This window comes from Scomber japonicus, chromosome 22 (assembly GCF_027409825.1).
Source record: "Scomber japonicus isolate fScoJap1 chromosome 22, fScoJap1.pri, whole genome shotgun sequence".
In the NCBI taxonomy this organism is placed as follows: Eukaryota; Metazoa; Chordata; class Actinopteri; order Scombriformes; family Scombridae; genus Scomber; species Scomber japonicus.
This window is the reverse complement of record NC_070599.1, coordinates 3,309,881-3,336,840: the sequence shown is the minus strand read 5'-3', so window position 1 is coordinate 3,336,840 and position 26,960 is coordinate 3,309,881. Positions and strand designations below refer to the sequence as shown.

The 26,960-nt window shown below is 37.9% G+C and overlaps 1 protein-coding gene across 3 annotated transcripts; it reads right to left on the bottom strand.

The window, feature by feature from the left end:
* Window positions 1–856: 856 nt before the first annotated feature.
* Window positions 857–25,541, bottom strand: acox3 (acyl-CoA oxidase 3, pristanoyl). Of its 3 annotated transcripts, none has more exons than XM_053343810.1 (19): window positions 25,453–25,541; window positions 24,277–24,447; window positions 23,260–23,357; window positions 23,029–23,164; window positions 21,828–21,902; window positions 21,052–21,141; window positions 20,021–20,164; window positions 18,546–18,634; window positions 17,250–17,346; window positions 15,178–15,360; window positions 14,972–15,094; window positions 14,735–14,855; window positions 14,506–14,628; window positions 13,015–13,128; window positions 11,616–11,731; window positions 8,484–8,658; window positions 8,339–8,406; window positions 7,446–7,532; window positions 857–1,008 (listed from the first exon to the last, which is right to left on the bottom strand). In XM_053343810.1, exons 2-19 carry the CDS (start codon window positions 24,397–24,399, stop codon window positions 889–891), a joined length of 2,082 nt encoding a protein of 693 aa, XP_053199785.1. In that variant the 5' UTR covers window positions 24,400–24,447; window positions 25,453–25,541; the 3' UTR covers window positions 857–888. The 3 variants fall into 3 exon arrangements, with proteins under 3 accessions (XP_053199785.1, XP_053199788.1, XP_053199786.1); XM_053343813.1 differs by having other exon boundaries at window positions 25,458–25,481; XM_053343811.1 differs by lacking the exon at window positions 25,453–25,541 and adding an exon at window positions 24,992–25,100.
* Window positions 25,542–26,960: the final 1,419 nt, after the last annotated feature.

The window sequence follows — 26,960 nt, the reverse complement described above, 5'->3', positions numbered from 1 at the left end:
AAAGCATGAATCAAACCATTATAATCAATATAATAATGATCAAATTCTCATTTTATCCATGAGAATACAAAAACATACATACATATATATATATATATGAAAGATATATATATATATATATATATATATCTTTCATCCAAGTAAAATCCCTTCTGTCTGGTGGTTAGCATCATGACTGAATGTTATCATCAGGGTTCTAGAGAATGCGCTGTGTTTCATTATTATTATTATTATTCATACTGACTGATGTTAGAATGATACAGTTGGGTTAACATTAGTCCATGGTTCAAGATTTTGGAAACAGCAGAATAATCATCATGTTTATGCCATTACTGTTTTGGCATAAAGTAGTGTACAGACGGTAGACTACATTCACATTACATGCTATAGTCCTCCAAATCCTTTTTTTTTTTAACTCCAAGTAAAAATAATCAGAGAACAACAACAGTGACAGAGGTCAGTGTCTCCATTCTCATCTGTTGTACATTCATAGAGAAGCTAAACAATAAGTTCTTTACAGTTTGGAAGTGAAAGCCAGCACAGCCATGTCATCCATGGCATTAATCATGTTATTGTTGTTATTCTTACACACATGTAGCTCATATTTCAGTTCAATGTGTGCATGTGTGGCAGTTTAGGATGTCAACTATAATATATATGTCACTTACAAACATGAATATGATCCATCAACATAAAAAGATCAGAACATACTAAAAACATTGGAATGGAGCATTAAGGCCTGTAATGTGAACGTAGACATAAAAGTCATTTCAAACTACATTGTATGAATCTTTGAGATCATTGTGTGTGTGTGTGTGTGTGTGTGTGTGTGTGTGTGTGTGTGTGTGTGTGTGTGTGTGTGTGTGTGTGTGTGTGTGTGTGTGTGTTCTACAGTTTTGGACGCAGGGATCCAACCACAGGTTTGTCTGAGCAGAAGTCTTTCCACCAGGTGGGGCGCTCCAGCACCTGGTTGCCCTGCATCACTGTGGACCACAAGTTCTTATACAGCTGTGAGGAGGGAAAACAATAACATGAGTCAGACAGGAAGTGGTCACTAATCACAAAAATCAGACCAAGCACCACTTGTCTTAGGTGACAGTTGTGTTGGCTATGTTTTGATATGAAAGAAGCTCCTCCCTCATTAAATTAACTTGTCATCATTACTTCCTGTTTTCCAGGAACATCAAAAACCCACAATCACACTGTTTGTTGGATTTGTACCAACCACACAAACAAGCTAAACTCATCTTGACCACATAATAAACACAATATCGGCCTTCAAAATGTCACATGTTTGCAGACAAACCCAAACAGATTGAGTGATGGGGCAGGAGGTCACTGTGTATGTGTATGTGACCACAACTAAACAGGAAGTTTGTTTATGGGGTTGCAGCTCAGTGAATCAGTCAGTCTGATGAGAAAAGCATGCTCACTTCACTGTTTATCTTCTACTGGTTTGGTGATATTTATGCTTTATTATATTGAAGTATACAGGAAGGAGGATGAGGATATGTTTAAGAATGTATTTAATGAAAAAAATAGTGAGTTGTGTGTATGTACGTCTACAGGATTTCATCATGGGAAACGTGTATATAAATTAAATCATGGCTCTCATTCAACTTTCTCAAACTGAGGTCCTTCTCATCTGTACCAAATCCACCCAAGCAACACCTAACACTTTCTCCATGTCCATCAACAATTCCACTGAGCCTGGGTGTCATCCTGGACAGCACACTATCTTTCGAAGCCCACATCAATAATGTTACTCGGTCTGCATACTTCCATCTACGTAACATCAATCGTCTTCGTCCCTCACTTTCACCAACCTGCACCGCTATCCTGGTAAACACCCTGATCACATCCCGTCTGGACTACTGTAACTCTCTCCTCTTTGGTCTTCTGCGGAAATCTCTCCACAAACTCCAACTGGTACAGAACGCAGCCGCTCGTATCATAACCAGAACTCCCTCTATTGAACACATCACTCCTGCTCTGCAGCAACTTCACTGGCTCTCTATCAAATCCTGCATTGACTTTAAGATTCTACTCCTCACGTTCAAGATCCTTCACAACCTGGCACCATCATATCTCTCTGACCTTATCCACATCTACACACCTTCTCCAACTCTCCGATCCTCCTCTGCCAACCAGCTCTTTGCCCCATCTGCCAACTTAACCACCATGGGGTCAAGAGCCTTCAGCCGATCTGCCCCCCGCCTCTGGAACTCTCTCCCACCAGACATTTGCACTTCAGACTCTGTCTCTACCTTTAAATCCCACCTGAAAATACACCTATCCAGAGTGGCCTACTCTGTCATGAAGCTTTCCTCTATAACTGTTCATCTCCTGTCAGATTGTGAGCATGAAAGGTCCTGTTGAATGAACAATTCACACTTTCTGTCTGTACTGTGAGCATGGCTGTACACACAACTATCACTTGATGATAATTAGATGGCAACATTTCTAGTTGTGAGTATAATCTTTTTAAATTTTAAAGCAGATCCATGAAATGTGTAAGTCATACCAAATCTACCAATACATGTGTCCTGTGTGTGTGTGTGTGTGTGTGTGTGTGTGTGTGTGTGTGTGTGTGTGTGTGTGTGTGTGTGTGTGTGTGTGTTCAGATTTGTCTGAGTTGTGACTCTAATAACCAAAATACCACAGCCACAGATGTGGTGTGGCACATCTGGCTGCAGCAGAGTGCTTCCATTATAATCAACTGAAGCTGCTACACTGATCATGGAAGCCGCATGGATCATCTTTGTTTTTTGTGGCTGGTCTTTTTTTTATATTCACAACTGTGCAGGCCTCTTACATGTAGAAACTATATCATCTGTAAAAAATGAGTACAATCTGTTTACAAATGATTCAAATCATTGTAGCAGAGGCAATGCAGCAGTGCAGCCTTGTGGTTTTTCTTTACATTGCATATTAAAATAAATCAATTAAATGTGTAAATGTGTATCCATGATCCTGTAGTTATATAGCTTACCCTGCATAACTAACTGTGCTATCACTTAGCATGCAGTGACAGAGATGGAATTTGTGTATCAGGTAGAAAAGCCTGCTGTACTTCAGCTGTAAGGAAGGACACATGGATCAATGCTTATTGAAGCAAACTGTGTCCATCAGGTGAGGCCAGTGAAACATGACTGTATAATCTGCTGGGATTTCTTCCCATGCTGTTGAGAGTAACTAGTTGCAGATGGTTACTGGATTTGCAGAGACATAAGCTCACCTTCCAGAAAACAGCACAAATAAAACATGATGAATCATGAGAATGATCTGTCCCCAAAGCTGGACTGACCTCATAGGCAGAGCAATAACTGGCCTGAGATGTTCCAAACGTCCCACACACCTATTGTGTCACTGATTTGTGGTATAGATTTTGGGAATAGGTAGTTTTGTAGATGGAATCTGTGTCATAAATGTCCATGGTGTGTACTCCTACATTCATTTGTTACCAAGTTAGTGGGGGTCAATAGAGGAACACTGCTTATTAGACATATCCAGAATTGGCTATGAACTTAAGAATGAAGAGTGCAAAAAAGGAAGACTGAATGTTCTGAGCCCAGAGCTTTGAGTAAAAGAGGAGTATAGAAAACTCCAATAGTTAGTACTCTAAACAGACAGTAAATGTAGTCATTGAATAGTCAAACTATTAAACGCATACTCACATTTGAAAACACTACAAACAAAGACTACTTCACTACTCCTACCATTGCTGGTACATTTCCTACTGGCTACTACCAACCTTCACACAGTGTTGTGTGATGTCTATGCTATGCTGCCTTGATGATTTGATGATTTGTAAATGGTAGTACAGAGACAGAGTCAGTGACAGAGACAGAGTCAGTGACAGAATGACAGTCAGTGGTATCAGCACATTTCAGCTCATTAGCTGCAAAAATAAACTTGAGCGACCCTGAAGCTGATACAATGTAACAGAATACACTGTGGGTCTGCATTGTGTCTTTATTTCCCAAGCAAAGCAAACATTAGTTGAGCCATCTCAGACAGAGCAGAGTGGGTCATCATCAACAACTGTCAGACACTACGTTGTGTATGACTCTCCTCAAACCAAGGGTTAGGGTTAGGGTTACTAACATGGGTGTTTTCCTGGAAGAGGCAAGGAGAGCAGCCAAAAGCCTGCAGTCTTCTTCCAGTAAGAAGACTTAACCTGATTGACTACAAGTCCCAGAGTGAGACAACAGAGGAAAAATATATACATGTTTCTTTTGCAATTAAAATGGATTGATTGATGGTGGTTTGGACATGCATCAGTGTTGTGTTCCTGTGCCACAAGCTGTTAACTCTGTCTTAAACTGACTTTTGATCCAGTTTTAAACAACATCTAATCTAATCTCTAACTCCACTATTTTGCGACCAAATGAAAAAATGGGGCTGAGGTGGTGTTTAGATAGACCTGTTCATACTGTGGATTTTAAGCACTCTACTCCATCCAGTTTAGAGAACTGTACAAGTTGTTGTTTTGAGATAACAGAGCTGCAGGAAAGAAGATTTGAGTCCAACTGATATGTCTGTCATTAGCCTATCACACTTACATCAGTATTGGTGTGTATGTTGTCTGATATGTGCCTTTTTTTCAAAGTTATAAGCAGCATTTATGTATATTTGATCATTTTTCTTAATTCACGTTAATATAAACATGTTTTTTGTTCTGTTTTTATAATTATAGCTACTTATAATCATGACATTTCCAGTAACGTTAATTGTTTCAGTGCACTGACGTCACTACATGTCATATTCACCCATTCATACACATTCATACACTGATGACAGGAGCTACCACACAGGATGCTAACCTGGAGAAGACTAACATTCACACCCATTCATACACCATTGGCGCAGCCATTGGGATTGTACGCTAAGAATCTTGCCCAATGAGGGCAATGTGGACTGCAGGAGCCGGGAATCAAACCACCAATCTTCTGATTGATGGACGACCGCTCTAGCTCCTGAGCCACAGCCACCCATTCAACAACAGGAAGTTACATTTTCTGGATCTTCTGAAGGATGGGAAGTAATACCAAAAGTATTCAGTATTTTTCAGTATATTTGAAGATATTGCAACTGAAACTGAAAGGGTCAGTCTCAACCTTCTGTCCTGTTACCTAAAATCTTTCTTAGACATTATTTGGGGTTGGGTTTTTTTTAAATACAAATTTTTAGTGAATTGCAAGAATGTGCTCAGTATCGTCATGCTATTAGCATTGACGTCATGTGGCTATATTTTATGTATTGGCTAATTCCATGCTAAAAACACTCCTGTTACTTGCATATTTTTTGAACCAACAGACCCCAACATTATAAATCTAGTGGTGTTTTTCCTCTTAACTTCAGTGACCACTGCTCAACAGCATGCAAACCTGACACAAAATAAAGATCCAAACCATGTATTACAAAGGAATGTTCAACACTTCTCTGAACAAGCATTTCTGTTTGATTTGTACTATGGTGATAATGAGTTTACCATGACGACTCCTCAGCCACACTTGGACTTAGAATACGACAGCAGTGAATATTACTACCCTTAGTAAGACAGCAACTGAAAGAGAATCCTCTTACAAATATCTTGGTTTGTGGCTGGATGATGAGCCTGTGGTCTAAAAGAGCAGTCCTTAAAGCAAAACTGGCATTCTTTAATAGACATAAGGCAAGTATTACCCAGAACTGCAGAAGGCAAAGTGTTCAGTCAATAGGATCAATCTGATATGAACCATGGTGATGTCATTTATATGCTCTCTTTCCACCCAAGATTCATAGCTAGAGATGGCTTTAGAACACATGGTTGTATATTACACAAGAAAGCTGTTGGCAGTGAGAGGAGAAAAACACTGTATTTTATTTATTTAGAAAGAACTTACTGGTAAACTGTCTGATGATTTGATTGATTGCTTTGATTATTTTTACTGTAATCAGGTCGTTCTTGTGAAAGACAAGTCAAGTCAATGGGCTCCCGTCTTTAAATAAAGGTTAGAATAAATGGGAGTGAGTGAAAGGGAGGGGAAAAAAACACTGTGCTATATTACTGAGACAGTGTGATGAGTGGTAGTTTGTGTGCAGAGCTGATATCGCCAAACCAAACACACACACACACACACACACACACACACACACACACACACACACACACACACACACACACACACACACACACACACACACACACACACACACACACACACACACACACACACACACACACACACACACACACACACACACACACACACACACACACACACAGGAAAAGTTCACAGAGGACAAGATGTACATATACAGGCTCATGTGATTATTCAAAAATATAATTCAAATACTATACTGTACCTCAAAAAGAAATGAACTTGAATTTCAAAGTGCTTGGGGGTTTCTTTCATACCATCAGCCATCACAATGTATATTCCCACTAATAAGATTGATGCTGTCTTATTGTTTAATCCCAGGAACATTGCACACTTGTATATAGTGACAGGAATTTATGTATATTGTAGATTTATATAATTACAGATTATTGTAGAGATTGTTTATTGTATATAGTATTTTATTTAGTTTTTCTTTATGACTTCACCATTATAAGGCTACTGTTGTGTCAAATTTGGATTTCCTCCTGGCTGGATCAATGAAGTTTAGCTTTCCTTATCAGGTTGTAACTGTTTTAAGAGGATACATTATCATCACTGCATTTAATTAACATGACCTCATTTTCAGAATCTATTGCTTATTGAAATCCAGAACTATGCATCATTAACAATTTGATCAAACTCCAAAACAGAGTGACTATATTCTCCTTGATGTTGTCATAAATATATCTTAGTATTATACAAATACACAAACACATTACATCATGAGAAGTGATTTCTGAGCTTCTACACACCAACAGAACACAGTTTTATAGTGTGTGATCAGGTTCAGTGTATGTTGCTGTCAATCAGTGAGGGTGGTATACAATCTAGAGTGTGCCATGAATTAGCTGAATTAAATATTAAAATCTGCAATTATATTTGTCTTTTATTACCTTTTCATTTGATTATTCCTATCCTATCTTTAACTGATGAATGTATAAGTTAGAGCAGGACTGATAATGGGTTTTTGGGGCTGATATGGGTATATTGGCCAATAATATTGTATGTACAGAATATACAGATAAATGCATGATAGTATGATAATTTACAGTTAAACAATAAACGTTATTATATAAAATGACTTCAGTGCACTCAAACAGTCAAATTCTCTTGAATGGAGAAAATGGGCCAAATATACATAAATTGCTACTTACATAACTTTAGAAAATAAAAAAACAATATTAGCACATATCAGATATCCACCGATACAGATATATCTGTGATATTGGCTGATAATATATAGCCATAGAGCGATACATCAGTGGGCTCTAATAGAAGTATTCAGTGTGTATGTCTTACCTGTCCATCAGCGTTGCCTATAGGTGAGTTGAGGATGAAATCAGTAGGTGCAAAAACATCCACCAGTGCTACTGCATCATCTTTCATCTGAAAAAGACAAACATACAACATTACTTTGATGGTAAAAGAATCTACCTGAACCATGGTGTTAACAACAATCAACACTAGGACAGAACATGCAGTGTATACTGTAGTATTTGCATGGCTAATATTTCAGGAAGCTACTAGATTTTCAAGTATTGTTGTCATTGCTTTGTGGATAAACTGTAGATTTTTTTTCTAAAGTAAGGACAGAAGAAGTCCAAAATAAAGAGCATAGTTCAGTTACACATGAAATAAGATGTAGGCTGTTTTTAAGTGGAGTCTGGAGATTCACACAGCGGGTTCCAAAGTAGAAGAGTAACTGAATGAAATGTGTGTGTATGTACTTGTAAAAAGAAGTCATTTGGTAACACTGGTAGAAGTGGGAGAGGTATTTCAGAATAAGTAAAAGTACAAAATCTTTAAATACAAGCATCAAAATATACTCAAAGAACCAAAAGTGCTAACTATACAGAATCATACAGTCTATATTACATCATTGGATTGTAACTATGGATGCATTCATGTGTATTTACTTACATTACTTGGATGTTGCTGGTAAAGGTGAGGATAATTGTAACTATTTTAAAAAGGTACAGTGCTGGGTTGCTTTATGTACAATATTACATCATCATTTATTATCTATAATATTACATCATCATTTATTAACTGGTTGTATACAGTAGTTTCAGACTGATTATTAAGTAAAAAAAGGAATTATTTCAAAATGGTGCTAGGAGTAGTTTATTAAATGTGTTGTTATTATCAGAATGACATACACATCAGACAAAGGTGAAAAGATATTGTTGTACCTGGGAGCAGAGGGAGAGAATGGCCATCTGGAACATCTCTGCTGGCTTCCTTCCACTCATGTAACCACCTGTACAGAAACATCACCATGTTACAAGTATCAACATAGTTTAGATGAAATGTATGCCAGCAGTATATAGTACGTACCCTGGTACAGTGTGGCCATGTGGTTGCTGAGGCTCCACAGTCCATACAGGGCACATAGCTTACTCAGCACTGGCCTGAGACCTGCTGGTGTGTCCTGAGCTGTGGTTAACTCATAAAACCTCTGGAGGCAATTGTGTTCAATGTAGGCGATGGCCAGGGAACGACAGTAGTAAACCTGAACACACATACATACACACACACACACACACACACACACACACATACACACATACACACACACATACATACATACACACACACATACATACATACATACATACATACATACATACATACACACACACATACATACATACATACATACATAAAGAAGTGTCAAAGTGTTGTAGATGTTAACACTTCAGAGAAATGTGTGGTCATCCAAAATGTATTCTGACAAGACATGAACCCAGCTTAAGCTTAGCCAGTATATCCCAAACTTATCCTACCACACAGTATATACGGGTCAGTGACAGATAATGGTTTAAAACTAGTTTTAACATTCATAAATCAGTTAAACTAGATTTAAAAGCAGCATCAGGTTTGTTAAAATGTACATTTAGTATTTTTGTTGGTTTTATATCATTTAAATGACATTTGCACCATTTTACCAAAAGTAAGACTGAATGCTCCTGAAAATGTCAAATGGTGTAACCACAAAAGAATGATAAATATTACATATTTTATCACCTACAGTGTATTTAAGTGGACTTATACTAATAATGAACTGTCTTTTTTTTCTAATGTAAATGATTCTCCAGATTAAGTTGTCTGATTTATTAAAGCTTTGGTGTAAAAACGTGTGCAAACTTTTCATCACCTGCAAAAAATGTGCAGCTGATTTACTAACGCAGCACACTGAGGTTTATGTCTTTCAACTGTGGAAGATAATACACACTGTCCATTTAGTATGTTTGTCATAATGAATATGTAATATGAGACGTTTTAGGAGAAAATGCAAATATGTTATTTAGCACACACATTGTGATTTACCAAACCTGAAGGTAATGTTGCTGATGGTAACTGTGTCTATAAATAATAGCCGTCTGTTACTATGGAGACGATGAGACAGAGGTACAACAGAATGGACTTTTTCTTTTTTTTCTACTTGTGTTAATATTTTTGGAGAGGAATATTTTTTATTTTACTAACAGCATTGACTTTGTCACTAATACTCTCCCATATGTGTGTTTTTCTGGTAATAATGTTTTTTGTTATAACTTAATATATTAGTTAACCTCTTCCACTAGAACCTGATCACATTTCATTTTGTGCTTGCAGCTTTCTGCTCATCCAAACCCAAACCCTAACCCTAACCCTTAAATCCTGCTGTCTGCACCTGCTGCTCCTGTTTTCATTTACACAGTTATTCTTAGTAGATCACCTGCAAAACACACGCAAACTAAACGCATCTATTGCATTGTGCACGCTATTGAGTACTCTTTATTTGGGATCTTAGTAAATCAGACCCTACATGTAATATTTAGAACAATTGTATTCCATTAGCTTTATTTAATATAAAAGTTATAATGTAAGATCATGCCAAACCAGTTGATATGGTGTTTATATGGTTACACCACTCAGACATTTTCACCATAATCCTCTAATATATTCTCTCTAAATGGATTAAAAGCAGAAATTTGATGCTGGATCCACAAAAAAAGAATGTGTGAAGTTATTCATATGTTTATTTTCACATTTTAACCCTTTAAATTTAAACTAAACCACATGGACACAAATAAAACCTAATTGACTCTTATGCAAAAATGGGAATTTCTTCATTTAGCACATCAAAAATAATATGCCAACATGATACTGAATATCATGCAGTTCTCTTTCACTTGATGAATCACATGTCATTGTAAAAACCACTAAAACACTTAACAGCCACAAAATGAATGTATGATTCTCTGGAAACTACTAAAACACACACAATAAACATTTCATGGCCGTACATCATATTAAGTAAAAACACCAGTTAATTAAATGAATGCAACCACTCACACAAACATTTCTCAGAAGCATAAAACACATCTATCTGACAGCAGAACCTCCAGCCTGCAAACCACATGACTGTCAGCCAAGACTGTGTGATGACAGCCAAGTGTTTAAAACTCTGCTATCTTTGGATGATGGAGCATTTATTTCTTCATCTAAGAAGATTAATACTGCTCTGGTTTTATCAGGATTTAGACACAACATTTCTCTAAAATAAAATGCATGGCCATAACAAAGCTAAGCACTGATCCTGATATAGAGAAGAGGATACAGTGATATATGCAGGTATGAACATGATAAACTAAACACACACACATATTGGGATTGGTCCATGTAGATTAGACTGTGATGTAGATTAAAATGACCATGATATTTTTGTCCTGTATTTGACCTCTTCCTGGCTACAGATGTGCCAACAGCTGGATCCAAATCACTCGACTGGAACTTTAATTGATGACTTTTCAACATTCATCTGAAATGCTTTATCAGATGAAGGGTTAGGGTTAGGGTTCTCTTTGCTGTTGTTATTTGTATTATTGTTTTGTATGGAGTGAATTATTACTTGTCAGATGTGACTCTGACTTGCACCCCTCTTGAAAACTTCAATCAAAACTCAATTTCAGTGTTTTGGATTGAACTTGAGAGACATTGACAGAAAGCAGCCTCAGCACTTCATCCTGTGTTTGATGACAGACTTAGAACAACAGTCTTGTTTTTAGCTGGAGCAATGAGCATATCTGAGTTTATCCATTAAAACAGAGGCGTCAAACATACGGCTCGTGGGCCAGAACTGGTCTGCCAAGGAGTCTAATCTGGCCGATTGGATAACTTTGCAAAGTATGGAAAATTACAGAAAAGTAATTCCAATCTCTACCCTGAGCAGAATAAAAGCCTCTGAAAAGCAATGAATTGTTGTCATATACATCATTTATATATTGAACATTGTGCAGCTTCTGTGCAAAATAATTGTTGACAGGCTGTTCACCTGTTTGGCAAATAGATGGTTTATTGTAGTAAAGTTATAATATATATATAGATATTATATAATATTTATGGATCTTGAACTAAAATGGATTTGACCCCCCTGCATTAGAAGGTGCTAAAAGAATAGTGTGTATGTGAGAGTTATCTTACCTGGCTGTTGTTACGAGCCTCAAACTCATCCTTGCCCAAAGCTCTCTGCTGTTTCAGCCTGTTGTGACTCTCCTCCAGCAGAAAACACACCAGCCACTTGTAGGCTGCTAGTGACACTGATATACAAAACAAAGAGTATGCACACTATTTTATACTGAAAAAGCTGAAAACAAAAAAAACATTTTTAGAGGGTAGCCTCCAGTTAATGATATTTTGCATAATGGTGATTTGAAAGTAGAAATACAAATAACAACAGATTTTTTTTATCAGTTAAATGAACAAAGCCTGCAGGTTAGTACAGGCTGTCCTCTACACTCATTTCACATTCCTCATGTCTACCGTCCACTGGATGGAATGGGAAGTTATTACCATCACTCCCTGCTGTGCTGAGCAAAGTCAATCTAAACACCAAATATCAACTGTACATGTTCTACAATCACATATTAAGCCAATCTACATCAGCCTTTAAAGTGGAGTTGTAAAAAGAGCAGTTTTTGTTGTGTTGTGTTGTTATTCTAGTTGTTTGTTGTAATTAGTGGGAGAGAGGCATGGCCCCCAGTACTAAGGTCTGCAGCATGGGGGATAAGCTTGTGGAGCAGCCTCCCTAACCAGCAGACAATAGTCTCTTTTAAAACAGGTCATTTTTTATGGTATACAGTATGTTTTAACACGTTAGCACTTTAAGATTCAAGTTAAATGCATTCATATTATAACTACATGCATTGTTGTGCTGAACTTCTGGGTTGTGTTAGTAACACATCTGTCATATCTGATAGAACTACCAGGTTCAAATCCTGGCAGGAGTGTCTTTCTTCACAGTGCCGTCTTGGCCAGTGTTACCATCTTTATGTGCTGTAAGAGTAGCCAACCAGTCACAAACATCACAGCCTCAGCTAATATTATAACTACAGTCACAGTCACAATAAGTATAGCCCTAGATCCCACCATAGATACAGCCACAGACAGGGCAATAGTTTAGCTCCAACCACAGCAACAGAAATGGCTGTAGTCACAGCAAAAGGGGCATCAATATATATCTATATATTATCAATTAATACAATATCTATTTGTGTTGTGAGTTGTGTTCATTAAAGCTGAAACTGAACTTGTGAAATGTGAATAGATTTTTCTTCGTAAATCTGGCCGTGTCTTTCTCCCAAACATTGTGAATATCTTTTGTAGAAATCACAACAAAGACAAAGTCATCTGGTTGTATTTTCTTAACACCTCATATCTGACTGAACTGAATCTATCAACTGAATAAATGTGAAAATACAACCATTATAATCACCACTGATCTGATTTCCAGTTCAGTTATTGGACGGTCATGAGCTCATTTGTGTAGGAATAACTAGGAGTAGATAAGATCCATTCCTTACAGGCTAAAATAGCAGAATACCTGCAGGGTCCATGCACTGCTCCATTGTTGTTGCTGTAAACGTGCTTCCAAGGATCTTGTGCATGTCGTCCAGGAAATCCACGGTGTGAAGAGGAGACTCAATGCGCACTCCATCTGAAACCAAACACCACAGCATTAAAGCTTTACAGATCACTAATGATCCTGTGCTTAATGAAAAAACAGCTATACACACAGATGAGTTTACTGTATAATGCTGATTGTGTGATCAATAACAATATCCACAATATTGTTTTGTAGGATCTCCATTCACAACATAAACCATAGTATTTCAAAAAAACATGCAGGGGCCCAAACACAAAGAAATAAATAAATATATACATATATATTTTTATATATATTTCTTTGTGTTATGTTGAAAAATGAATGTGGATTATCACCTTCTATCTTCCTCTAGCACCAGAAAGTGACATAGCAAAGTTCAACCATGGAAGAAAAGTGTTTGAAACATTTTGTGGGTTGCACTCACTGACTAGTAAGTAAGCCAGTGAGCTCATGGAAAACTTTATTTTTAGGGGTGGAGGGTTTTGTTCTGTAAGTGTTTATCTCTTAAAATATGCAATAAACAAAGTAAAAAGAAAGACATACTAGTAAACTGGAAACTAGCTCTAATCAGTCCTAGTAATTCTCCAGTATAGCTTGGATGCTAACTGTAAGGCAGTGAGCTCCATCAGTAGTCAATTCACACAGTATATTCAACAGATGTATTTGTACCAATGACTCCTATCTCTTACTGTCTATAGACCATGCCTCTCCTGCACTTTACACTTTAAGAGAGGAGGGTTACATAAATTCAGATGGTGTGACACAGCTAATGTGATCGCTTCCTTTATTTTGTACTCTTGAGTTATCTTCTTCAGCTCTGTCAAATAGAGCTGGGGGGAAAAATACAGCATAGTATTGCAATATTCTGTGTGACAATATTGTTAGGATACATGGACGCCAAGTATCGATCTTTTATTATATAAATTGCTAATGAAAATTTTTGAACTTTTTTTGTACAGGTCGCAGTCCACACATGTTTATTTTTGATTTAATTAAGTTGTTCATAACTGTAATAAAAATAGTTCAGCTGCATAAAACAGATTGTTAACATAGTTTCCTTTGGGGACATAATTTGCAGTTGAAAAAAGGTTGTGAATTGTGACACAAGTATCGTTATAATATCGTATTGTGGAGCATCTGGTGATACATCCCTACTGTCAAGGTTTGATCCAGGTTGCTTTTCATCAACACTGTGAATTTCCATGTCAAAGTTCACCAAACTTAAATTTGACATGAAAGATGATCATTGGCAGGCCCATCGGCACTAGCAATCACAGAATATCACTTCGATCTTCAATAAGCAATATGATGGACAAACAGTACAACTCAACTTCCACTCAGCTTTTTGAAGGAATTTTGTGGATAACTGTAATTCCACCTCTCACAATAATATAAGTTTGAATTCTGCCTCTGTGGATGGAGACTGACCATGATGCTTAGCGTGGAGCCAGCTGAGCAGGTAGTTGCTGGTCTGTTGCAGCAACACATTGTTATCTCCTTCATATGTGCAGTTTGGGTCATTGTCATTGCGGAGATCACCCAGCCGGTTCACTGAAAGGAGAGAAAACCAAGAGAGTTAGGGGTCTGAGAGTGTGTATGTGTGTGTGTGTGTGTGTGTGTGTGTGTGTGTGTGGATATCTGTATGTTTGAGACTGACTGGCCAGGTATCCGTGTCCACCACAGGCCTCCCTGCATTCCTGGATCCCTCTCTGAGCTGTCCATGAGCCCAGTGGCTTACTAGAGCAGCCCAATGCATGGATCTCCCTGCCCATCTCTGCCTGGAACAAACACAACACACATAGAAGACTGGAACTTATGCGCGCGCACACACACACACACACACACACACACACACACACACACACAGAAACACACACATCTCATCTTTACTCACTTGTCTGTCACTCTTGTCCTTCATTATTTGCCCAATCTGAAACTCGACAAAGTTCATGAAGATGGTTTTGGAGAAGTGTTCCAGAGCATACCCTGCTGCCAGGTAGGGGATCAGACGCCATTGCTGTAGGAACACACAGGAAGATGTACATATATAACATGTGTAAAGTACAGATGCATTCTGTAAGGTCTTCCTTCCATTCTAACCTGTAACTGGTACTCTAAAACTGGAATCTCCTCTGTGTCTTTGGGTCCAAATTGTCTCCTGGTAGCAGAGAACCGGATGGCCACTGTCAGAGCCAGCTTCAGGCTGGTCAGAGCCATCCTGGTGATGGAAATCCTGCCACCTGAAAGGGCACCTAGAGACGCCCCGAAACGCTTGTTAGGGTCCTGGAGGAGGCGGGGAAACCAACAGAAAGACATACACTCCAATTAAAATGATTCACAATATTTTTTTATTTAACCTTATTTAACCAGGAAGTCACGTTGAGATTAAATATGTAAAAGTGCAAAATAAAAATCAGAACAACAGGCAGCAATAATTAGTCTCATGTTCTTGAATGCATGACCTGAGGTTGTGAGTGCTCTGTACAAATGAGAACTTCTGACTCAAGTATGCAGGGAACATGCCTGAGATCACTTTGTCAAATGAAATGTACCAATGTTGCAGTCTACGCAATGTAAGGGATGAGCATCTGACCAAGCTACATAAAGAGTTAGTGATGTATCTCAGGGTTGAGTGATACAGGGGATCAAATGTTGATACAGTGGCGAGGTAAACCTGTAAATGGTATCACCAAAAACAACCTGGGACAGAAAAATGCTGGCATCTACACACTTGCACTGACTATCTCTCAAAGAAATTGAGAGATAGTCAGTGTGATGTTTGAATTTTAGTAAGTATTGGTATTGGACAATAAAGTTGTTTTTTTTACAATTGTCCTCTTAAAGAATGCAGAACACCCCCCCCCCCCCCCCACACCAATTTTTTTTCCCATTTTGTCCAATAACAAAGTTTCCAGGCAAAGGTGTAAATGATCAGATGTAGACTTTCTGATGTTGACTCAGCTTGTTGAGATGTTTTGTTCAAGACCAGGACTGTCGCTACTATTTACACCTCTCAGGGGGTACCAGAGGAATTTTTCCAGGCCTGGTTGTCATTACCAACCATCTTCTCACTATGTCCATGTGGATCTGGCCCCTGAGATCCCATTAAAAACACAGCAGTAGCAGTGAAAAGCAGCTGTAATGTGAAGACAGCGTTTGATTGCTGAACTTGAAGCAGTTAAACGTTTGTCTTTGTTTATTCAGTGTGTTTTAAAAAAGGATTTATTTACAACATTTATGATTGAAAAGAACTCAGTTAAGGGGGAAGTTCCAGTGGGATTTAGTGTCAAAATAAACTATGGATGGAATAATTAAGAAAATGGCGGTCGTTTTTAGTTTTATGCATAGTTTTAGTTTCAGTTTTCCATCCCAACTTCATTACAAATGTTACTAATAGTAAAAAAGAAGACTGTTCTTTTGTTCTCTCACAGGCTTGTGTTTTAATTGTTGAAGTTTTAATCGTTGACAGTCATGAACATGAGGTTAATCTGACATGAGCCATAGTGATACAGAAGTAGCAAACAGTTGCCATCTGACGAGGGTGCTTACTCAGACCTGACACTAACATGTTCAATTGCCATGAGATGAACATAAAGAAGTGCATGTCTGAAAGGGGAAAACATGTGCTTGAGCATGACAACAGAACACATATCTACAGTTAAGTCAAAAGTGCTTGAACCTGTTGCACACTTTATGAAGTCTCCAAAGCATTCATGGGTTTGTACTATGTTGTGCATTATAAGAAAAGTGATTGTGTGAAGAATGAAAAAGGAAAGCTGGACTCTCACAACATACTTGGACAATCACGATGTAAAGCGGACATGATTATTGGTTTGATACAGTTTTAAAAATTGTCCAATCCCCACTATTTTCCTAAAATTAGAAAGGTGTGTTCTGAGTTTGACATACCACAGAAAAGTGTGTTGTTAACCACCCTGCCAAATTTGAATGAATAAAAAAATCACTTAGCTCCACAATTCAAATCTAAATGGTTGAAATGCTTTTTACACCTTTTTTAGAAATACATTTATGACCTATTTAATGTGTTTAGAAGAAAATGTCTGAATTCACTTTACACAGTCTTTAACATACTGTAGACTTAAAATGGACCGTCTTAAGGCAGATCCAGCTTAACTCAACTGTTTGGTCACTGGTTGGAAATCTCTACTAACCTTGAATGGTGTAACATAGCGGCCGTCAGGAGTAACATCTCCAGTCCTATTCAGCAGGTTCTCTCGCGGGATCCTGACTTTGTGGAACAAAGCAAACCTGTCCGGAAAGAAGAGAAGTCACAGCCAAGTCAGAAAGATGATGCCAGGCAGCATGTGTTTCACATAAAAGACTAAATTGAATTTGCAGTTATCTGTTGTGTCTGGTTCATATTAGTACAAAGTTACTTGAACCAAAGCATGAAAATGAAACAGAACAGCTGGCTCCATCTAGTGGCTTCATTGAGTCACTGAACTTCATATGGATGGCATTTCACAAAGGGTTCATGTGGCTGCAGGTTTTTATTCGAACCAAGCAGGAGCACACCAGGCTCCACTCATTTAATCAGCTGATCTCAGTCTTCAGACAGTTGATTGGTGCACTTGATTGGTTGGAACAAAAACATGCAGCCACACAGGCCTGTATGGAATAGGTTTGATGATGTATGACAGTAAAAACCAAAGCCCTTTGTCTTAAAACAGCAGTCAGTGTTCATATGAAAAGTGAAAGAGGTTTTCTTCTCTGTAATCATTCCTAATGTTCATACTGACTATTAAAAGATCTTCACATGTGCTTTTGATGGAAGTAATGGAGGACAAAATAAAGTTATTTAGTGCAAAAATGCATTTAAAAGTTGGTGTGTAGTAATGACACAAAAACTGTATAGTACAGTGTGAAACATATCTACTTGATTTGACTCATTTGGACGACTGAAGCTTCGGATCAACTTTTAACTGTTTTAAGACAGACTTAAAAATTGTCTCCTTTAACAAACATTTAAAATGTTTTTTGTGAGTTCAAAATTAAAAACTATGATATTCTGAGATTTTAGATTTTTTTAATTAGTGTATATACTGCAGCCATAACAACATCATTTTAACTGTACTATACAGTTTTTGTGTCATTACTACTCCTCAACATATACTGCATTAAATCAGTCCTCAACATGCGTACTGTTTTATACTAGTCTCTGCTTCATTTTCTGATTGCACGTTTTATTCTTGCTAGTGGTACAAAACACAGTTGTAGCTTACCTCCACTGTTCACAAGCACAAAACAGCATTATGTAATGCTCTGTTTTTCTGTATTAGTGCTATTTCTTATGCAGCATATGTTCTGACAATTTGACAGTTTGGTGGACATGTTTTCTTTACTTCCAGAACTTTCTTTGTATTCTCTGTCACTGTAAAAAGCTTCTAAACATCAAATGAAGGGGCAAACATGAGCTTTCTGTAAAATACACTTGTGTAGTCACCCACCCATTATCCAGTCCATTCTGACCCAGCTTCTTGCCCATATCTCCAACCAACACACCAGGCAGAGCCAGCAGAGTCTTGGGATCTCTCACCTGCAGCACAATGGTTAAAGATGACTGAAAGTGAGACATGGTGTTCTGTGTCATCTGTAACATTATTATAATAGGTTAACTAATAGGTAGTATTCAACCAAATGTGAAATATGGTCACAATGTTCCCTTCTGTTGCCTGAATACTGTTCTGAATACCTTTGACCTTTTGGATATAAAATGTCATTACTTCATAATTTTATCCTATTAGATATTTGTGTGAAATGTTGTAATAATTAGCTTATGAATTCTTAAATTATAGTCAAAATGTGTTTTATGAGGTCACAGTGAACCAGCAAATCAGACCATCCTTAAGTTCAAGATGTAATGAAACTCCCTCCAGGTATTCCAGAGACATGGTGTTCAGGAAAATGGGATGGACAGACGGAACAACATGAAATGATAATGCCTCCAGTCACACATGCATTTAAAACAAGATGCAGTGTTGGGTTGATTGTGAATGAACATCATCATCCAGTTTACTTTATCATGGTTAAACTTTGCTCATAACATTTTTCAGTCTATCTCAGGAATATAAAAGCATCCTGGTTCCATTGTGGAAAATCAGTTTGTCGCTTTGACTGTAATGTACAACTTTGCAGATTTTGTGTTTTTTCAACATTTTTACATTGTTGTGCATCATGCATAATGTACACACCTAGAGTCTAAGTAAGTGTAATCCAATGTGCAACAGTGTAAGAGCACTTAACCTTTCAGCTCTTACAATTTACTCAAAAAACTTATGCAACAAAACATGTCACTGTGTCACATTTTAGGTGAATAATATCATTTTATTACAATCTTATTGATCTACCTTTGACCTACCCTTCTCTTAGACGCTTCAACTGCCTTCACTTATTACATGTAACCTGACACTTGAATTTATTTTTCTATTCACATGTGAAGTACTGTCATTGCACACACCTGAACTCCAGTGTCAGTCACAACTCTTTGGTTTCCAGCACTTCCACTTCAATCTGAACTACTTTCACCAAATACATGTCAACTGACACTTCAACTACTTTTATCCCATACTTTGTTCACTTACAGTTTGACTAAGTAGCTTTGAAGTCTTACACTTCAGCTGATACTTCAAAGTCTTTCAGTGTATCAACTGACACTTCCAGTTTCACCTGTAACACTTATATTTGATCTTACTTACATTGTTACACAAAATAATTAGACCAGCATGTTAAGACACTGAGGGGTCTTTACTATTTCTAATGTTTCCACTAGGACGACAACTAACAATTATTTTCATTATTGATTAACCTGATGATTATTTTCTTGATGAATTGATTAGTCATTTAGTCTATAAAACGTCAATAACAGCATCTGATAATGTAAGCAGCTGTAGCTTAAATCAGGGGTCAGAGGTCAGATACCTACAGGGACAATGAAGGAGTGCAGGCCGTGGCACACGTGGTCAGGTGTGTAGAGCTGAGCGAACACCAGAGCATGGGTTGCAGTCTTACCCAGGTTCCCCACCCAGAACTTAGCAGCCTCAAAGTCTGGAGAGTTAATCACAAACTCCTGCACAGAAGATGGTTAATGTTTGATTGATTTCACAAATGCTGAGTCATGCACGTTTGAACATACATTTACATACATACTGTAAACACAATCTAATGCCATCCAATACAACAGCTCTGCCTTAAATTCTACTTTTGAGAAGATTTAACATGTTCAGTTCCTGCTGTCATTGTCAGAAATAATAATTATAATTTCCATTAAAGACCGTGTAAAGTGAATTCAGACATTGTCTTCTAAACACATTAAATAGGTCATAAATGTATTTCTAAAAAAGGTGTAAAAAGCATTTCAACCATTTAGATTTGAATTGTGGAGCTAGGCTTCACAAACTGTGTTTCAAGATTTCTGTGTTCAGGATTTAGTGGGCGGGTCTGATTAGCATAAACCCGCCCCTGCTGCTGTAGAGGTATAAATACATTCAGCACACACTACTACTACTACAGTCTACAGTTAGCCAGTTAGCTAGCCACTGAGCTAGCAGCCGAGTTAGCCGGCGAGCTAGCAGCTGAGTTAGCAGCAGAAAGCTCTCAGACCTAGCGTGTCTACCATGTTTCTGGTAGAGGTGGTGACTTTGATTGACAGGTGACACTTGGTAGGGGGCGGGGTTTCAGCGAACTCAGTGGGCACTCCCACAGTGTTTGGTAGCAGAGAAAGAGAAACTTTGAAGCCTAATTTCATATATTTGGTGATTTTTTTAATCATTCAAATTTGGCAGGGTGGTTAACAACACACTTTTCTGTGGTATGTCAAACTCAGAACACATATTTATTCTTACTTTACACGGACTTTAAGTGAGGTCATCGTATGTGGTGTGGTGGTGAACTGGAGTGCATATATTAAAAAGTGTTCCTAGTATGAACTGACTGTAGGGTTGGGTTAGTGCTGACCTGGTTGGAGGGCTCATACGTGGCTGTGGTCCTCATGGCTCTGGTGTTGCTGCCGTGGCTCAGCTCAGTCAGTGCAAAGCATCCAAAGATCTACAAACAGACAGAAGCATTAATAAATACACAGTGATGTGCAGAAGACTGGAGAGTGTAGCATTCTTAACAACTGTAGCCTGCAGCTACTGGCAGGTTACAGCTCTTTATTGAGTAGTTAAAAATTCATGGAGCAGTCATTTGATCTGTGCGAGTTAATGTTGTCCAAACTATTCCATAAAGGGCCGTGTGACTGCAGGTTTTTCTTCCAACCAATCAAAAGCACACATGTGCACCAATCAACTGTCTGAAGACTGAGATCAGCCTTGTGTGCTCCAGCTTGGTTGGAATGAAAAGCTCCAACCACATTAACCTTTTGTGGAATAGCTTCAAGTGATGGTTTGTTCTTGGTGACCCAGGTGAAAAGCAAAGGCTACATTCAGAAAGCTAAAGAAAGCCCGGGGGTCTTGAGAGCAAAATGCTTTCTTGCATGTGCACCATTATTATATGAAGATGATGAATTTTGGAGAAAGTAACAAGAATAACATGAATATGAGGACACACCACCTGCCCTGTGTAAATAGAAAAGCTCATTGTAGAGCTTCCCACTCTGGACTGTCCTGTTAGACATTCATAAATAAACTAATGATAATAATAACAATAATAATAATAATAAGATAAAGAATAACAATGATAATAACAATAAAACCAATCAATGATGTGTCTGTGTCAAACTCTTACTGTACCTTCATGTCGTTAATGTCTTCAACATATTTGCTGTGTCTGGCTGACCCTGTGTTGGCAACATTCGCTCCAAACATCTGAAACAGAAGATGATTTATTTTAACAATCCCTTCCAGACATGTATTATATATAGATATAGAAGAATACTCTGCTTGGAACAATCATGTATATCAACAAAATCATCATTTCCACTAAAAATAGCAGAATCTTTGAATATGCAAATATATTTCACTGCTTCAAGTTTGATGTTTCCACATGATACTTGTGCATGTTGAATACTGGACAACAATTAAACTCCTAACCAGTTGTGTTAACTAGGCTTCAAAGTTGTGTAAAAATCTGCCTCTTTCTCTGCTCCCAAACGCTGTGGGAGTGCCCGCCGAGTCCGCTGAAGCCCCGCCCCCTACCAAGTGTCACCTGTCAATCAAAGTCACCACCTCTACCAGAAACATGGACGCTACGTCTGAGAGCTTTCTGCAACTAACTCAGCTGCTAGCTCGGCAGCTAACTCGGCGGTTATCTCGGCGGCTAACTCAGCGAACTGGCTAACTGTAGACTGTAGTAGTAGTAGTGTGTGCTGAATGTATTTATACCTCTACAGCAGCAGGGGCGGGTTCATGATTTTCAGACCCACCCACTAAATCCTGAACACAGAAATGTTGAAACACAGTTTGTGAAGCCTAGCTCCACAATTCAAATCTAAATGGTTGAAATGCTTTTTACACATTTTTTAGAAATACATTTATGACCTATTTAATGTGTTTAGAAGGCAATGTCTGAATTCACACAAATGAAAAAAATAAACATGTTGGAGAAGTTTTCAGGTTGTAGAAGTAGTTACATATAGAAGAATAGTAATAGGTGGAGTACAGGCATTAGAAGGCCTTCTACTCAGTGTGGAACTATTGTAACAAGTAGACAGAATGCATTTCATTGCTGGCAATCTGTGTTGAGCAATTTCTAGGATCTCTAGGAGGTCTCAGATCAGAGCATGGTACATATTTGATACTCCAGCCACTGCAGGAGTAATGGAAGTAAGTTATTAAGAACTTTAGAGTAGGAATAGGTCATATAAATAATGTAAAGTTCCTTAGTCACACCACACACTGTAGCAGAGAACACAAAATATTCATCCTCTTTGATTCTGTTCAGTTGATTTTACACATTCTCCACCACGACCACCATCCACTTTTCCACACTCACCCCTTTATTGAGGAAGAACTTGGCTGACATGGACCAGTCATACATGCCCAGACAGTCATTGAGGATCACAGTCCTCCAGGGGTCGCTCATCGACTCTTCTGCTGTCATGAAGTCATAGCGGAAGAGCTGCTTTACCCTGTGAAATTCCATCTCCAGTTTTATTTTCTCCACATATGATACATAGGTCTACTATAAGTATAATATATACAACAGAGGCTTCTAGGTTCTTACCTGAGGAAGTTGAGCTCTCTCATTTTCTCCACAGGAACATCTTCACCAGGTGTGCGGGCAAACAGAGGATCGTTCTCCAGCGTCTTGAACACATGTTGCTGCAGCACAGATGGAGGAGAAAACATACAGAATATGTAAAGGAGATTTTGGTGATTTTAGTTTCAAATGTAAGTTTGTTAGTAATAAACTGTCTGCTTGTATCTATGAGAGACAAAGACTGACACCTAAAAAATCTGAGGTACAATGTTCATTCTAAATTCATTCTCACCACAAGGTCCATTTGGCTTTGATCATATCACATGATCCCCATCAGCTAATGAGTCTGTCTGCTTGTCATGAAATTTGAAAGAAGCTACTAAATGGTCCAAATCCATGAGACTGTTTTCTCAACTGCTGTGTTCAAGAATGAACTCTGAAGTTCAGCTTTTAAGCTAATGTAAAGTGCTCACAAAAAGTATTTTGTAAATAGTCTATCACTGAGAGATTTAATACTTTATACTTATACTTCATTATAACTGTCACCAAGGTTATTAACCTACACACATAAAGCCTACACATAAAAAGAAGCATTATTTCTGCTTTTTGATTGTTCCATTGTCCAATACTTCAAACCACAGAAGTCCAAAACTAGAACTCATCACTATAATATCTACTAATATCTGCTCTAGTATCTACTTTGAAGAGTGTGTTGAAACAGGAATGTCACACACACACTCTCTCCTCATCCCTGCTGAACTCCTGAACTCTTAAGTTCTTCTCAGTGGTAGAAGCATTTTAGTCCTTGGTTAAATGTAAGAACAATTACTAGGAGTCATTTTGACATGGTTAATGAACATCAGTGGAGTTTCTTCCCAAATCCATCAAATGTACTAAAACTTCTAGTACAATCATTCTGACAATAGTCCCATTGGCTGGAAGCCAACTGTGTCAACTGTCACATTGATTTAAAGAGTAAATTATTTATGTACTGCATGTATGTTATGTTTTGTATGTTTTGTAGGCTCCTCCTGATGTTACCTTGAATGCCAACGTTTCCTCTCCTTCTATAAAGCACAGCATTTCCTTCCAGTTGAAAGAAGCTTTTTGCCTGTAGATATCCAGCGGGCCGCTGGGGAGGTCAGACACTTTATCCATGTTCATGTTCCTGTGTTCAGACTGGAGCGCTTCACCATGCAGGAGACTAAGGCACTGTGGAGAGCATTAACAGAGAGGTAGACTTATATGAACATGTGTCAAACTTCAATACCTGAGAAAAGCAGCAAATCACCCAAAAAAAAAGTTTTAGTGCACTAAATATAATAAAATGTATTGTTAAACTGTAAAATATCATACCTTCATTACATTTGAGGGACCGTTACAAAAAAATGTGTTAATGTATATAATCTGTACTTAAAACAATATCAGCCAATAAATCAATATCAGATTTTTGTACTCCCTGATATCAGTATCAGCATCGGCCCCTAATATTCAGTATCAGCTGAGCCCTAATATTCAGTATCAGCTGAGCCCTAATATTCAGTATCAACTGAGCCCTAATATTCAGTATCAGCATGTTAACATGTTGGTTTGTGGGAACTTGTGATTGTTAAATAGAGTCTGTAGGTACATAAACTAATACTGTACACTCTCTAATAACATGCAAACACCTTGTGTCTTTTCAATAGGTGGACAATGTTCATGCATCTTCTCCTACTACCTATTCTCTAAAGGGTCTGTTCACCCAAAATTTTACCTCTCAGTATCTGGTGATGCAGATCATTTCACTTTTATATGTCCACATATTTGACATGTTAGATATCTCAACTAAAACTATTTATTCACTCAGTCACAGTTTATAAAATCATTTTCCAGCAGAGTCAATACTATAGATAGATCCAAGCTGACACACTTCACTCACAGTAACCTTTGTAGTTGAGCTGCCATCAATACAGAGCAAAGTTCAAGGCTGCATGTGTACATTCAAATACACTGAGTGTGTTACACTGAACAGTTGTGTCACTGTCACACACTCTGTATCACACTCCAGCTGTATGAAACATGACAATGACTGTTAAACCTTCAGTTCAAGTGAGCTGCGTGCTGTTCTGTCACTCTCCCACACGCTGGAGAGATGTACTAAAACATTTAGAAGACACAAAAACCGACACGTTTAGTAAACAGCTGACATGACGTGATAATGTAGTCGTGTCCTACCTCACTTCTCTCACTCTGTCTTCTTACTGTCTCTGTCTTTCTGTCTCTCTGTCTCTCTTCCACACACTTATCAAAATGACCTGTGAACAGCTGGATGTATTCCAGCTACAGCTACACTTCCAGCTGCCTTATTTTCCGCCTCCAACAACAATAACACCACTTCCTGTTTGAAGACTTCATAATAAAAGCGCCATCCTGCACATGTTAACTAACACTAACACTTCAGTTACAAATTACTCACCTTATAGTGTTTTTATGAACTCAATTAATAACATTTATTGTTATTTAGGTGGTAAGATGATTTAGAACTACATTACTGCACAAAACGTTAAAACTACTAAAAATGACATGTTTTATTCTGAAGGTCTGCGAGGTACATTGGAAGTCCAACAGCAGCATCAACTATCCCATTTCCGGTTGTTTATATATTTAGTGTCACTTCAACTAACACTAGAATCAATGAAAAGCGACGAACTATACATGCAATAACAGAATAACCGTGCAGTGATAATTCCTGTGTTTGTTTCGACTGGTTGCCGTGAACAAAGGAAGAGGAAGCGTCATTATGTCTCTTACAAATTCTACTGTACACGTGACTGAGAATGAAAATGACAATTTCTCTCTCACTGAGTTTTTGTGTTTGTTTGATTGTTTTATTTTATTTTTGCACCATGACCTTTTTCATATGGTGTAGCTGTAAACCAACATTCCCCCCCACTGGCCAAAGGAGGTAACTGCAGCATCACCTTAGACCTGCATATTAATATAGCTACTCCAATTACAGCAGAGACCAGTGGCGTGCACAGACTTTTTGAAGGACCGGACGAAAATAAAAAAGGTCACATTCAGTGCATTCAGGGCACTTTAGTGCGCGTTTTTCAACAATTGGGACCGGGGCGGGCACCACTTATATATAGCGTAATTAATTAAAAGCTGCAATGTAATTTAGTCAGGAAGCAAATAACTGTATCAGCCTATTATTAAACCTGTCTGTAGCCAAAAGCACACACCCAACAACAAGGGTTAGGCAATGTATCTGAACATTTCTCAGAGTCAGTCTTTGCAAAGCATTTATCTATCATCGGATAGATTCCAAGACGTGTTTGTAAAGATGATACAGCCTCACAAGTTTATCCAGACCTACAGCGGACAAAGTTGATTGAAGGGCCACACCAAAACTAGATATAGCGACTGACCAGAGAAACTATATTTTATTTGGCTTTTCTTTTATATATTTATTTATGTACTTTCTCTATGTACTTCTCTTTATTTGTTTTATCATATTATTTATTTATTTATTTATTCTATTTTTTTTATTTTATTATTATTATTTTTTTCTCTCTCTTGTGTTATGATCCTATTGTATTATAATTTGTATTTCAGTACATTTCTGTAGACATATATACCAGTAATGGGAAATGGGGGGAGTGAGTGGGAGGGGGGCTTGGGTTGAAAATATGTACACGATGAGTTATTCAAATACTTGTCTTGAATACGAAAAATCCAAT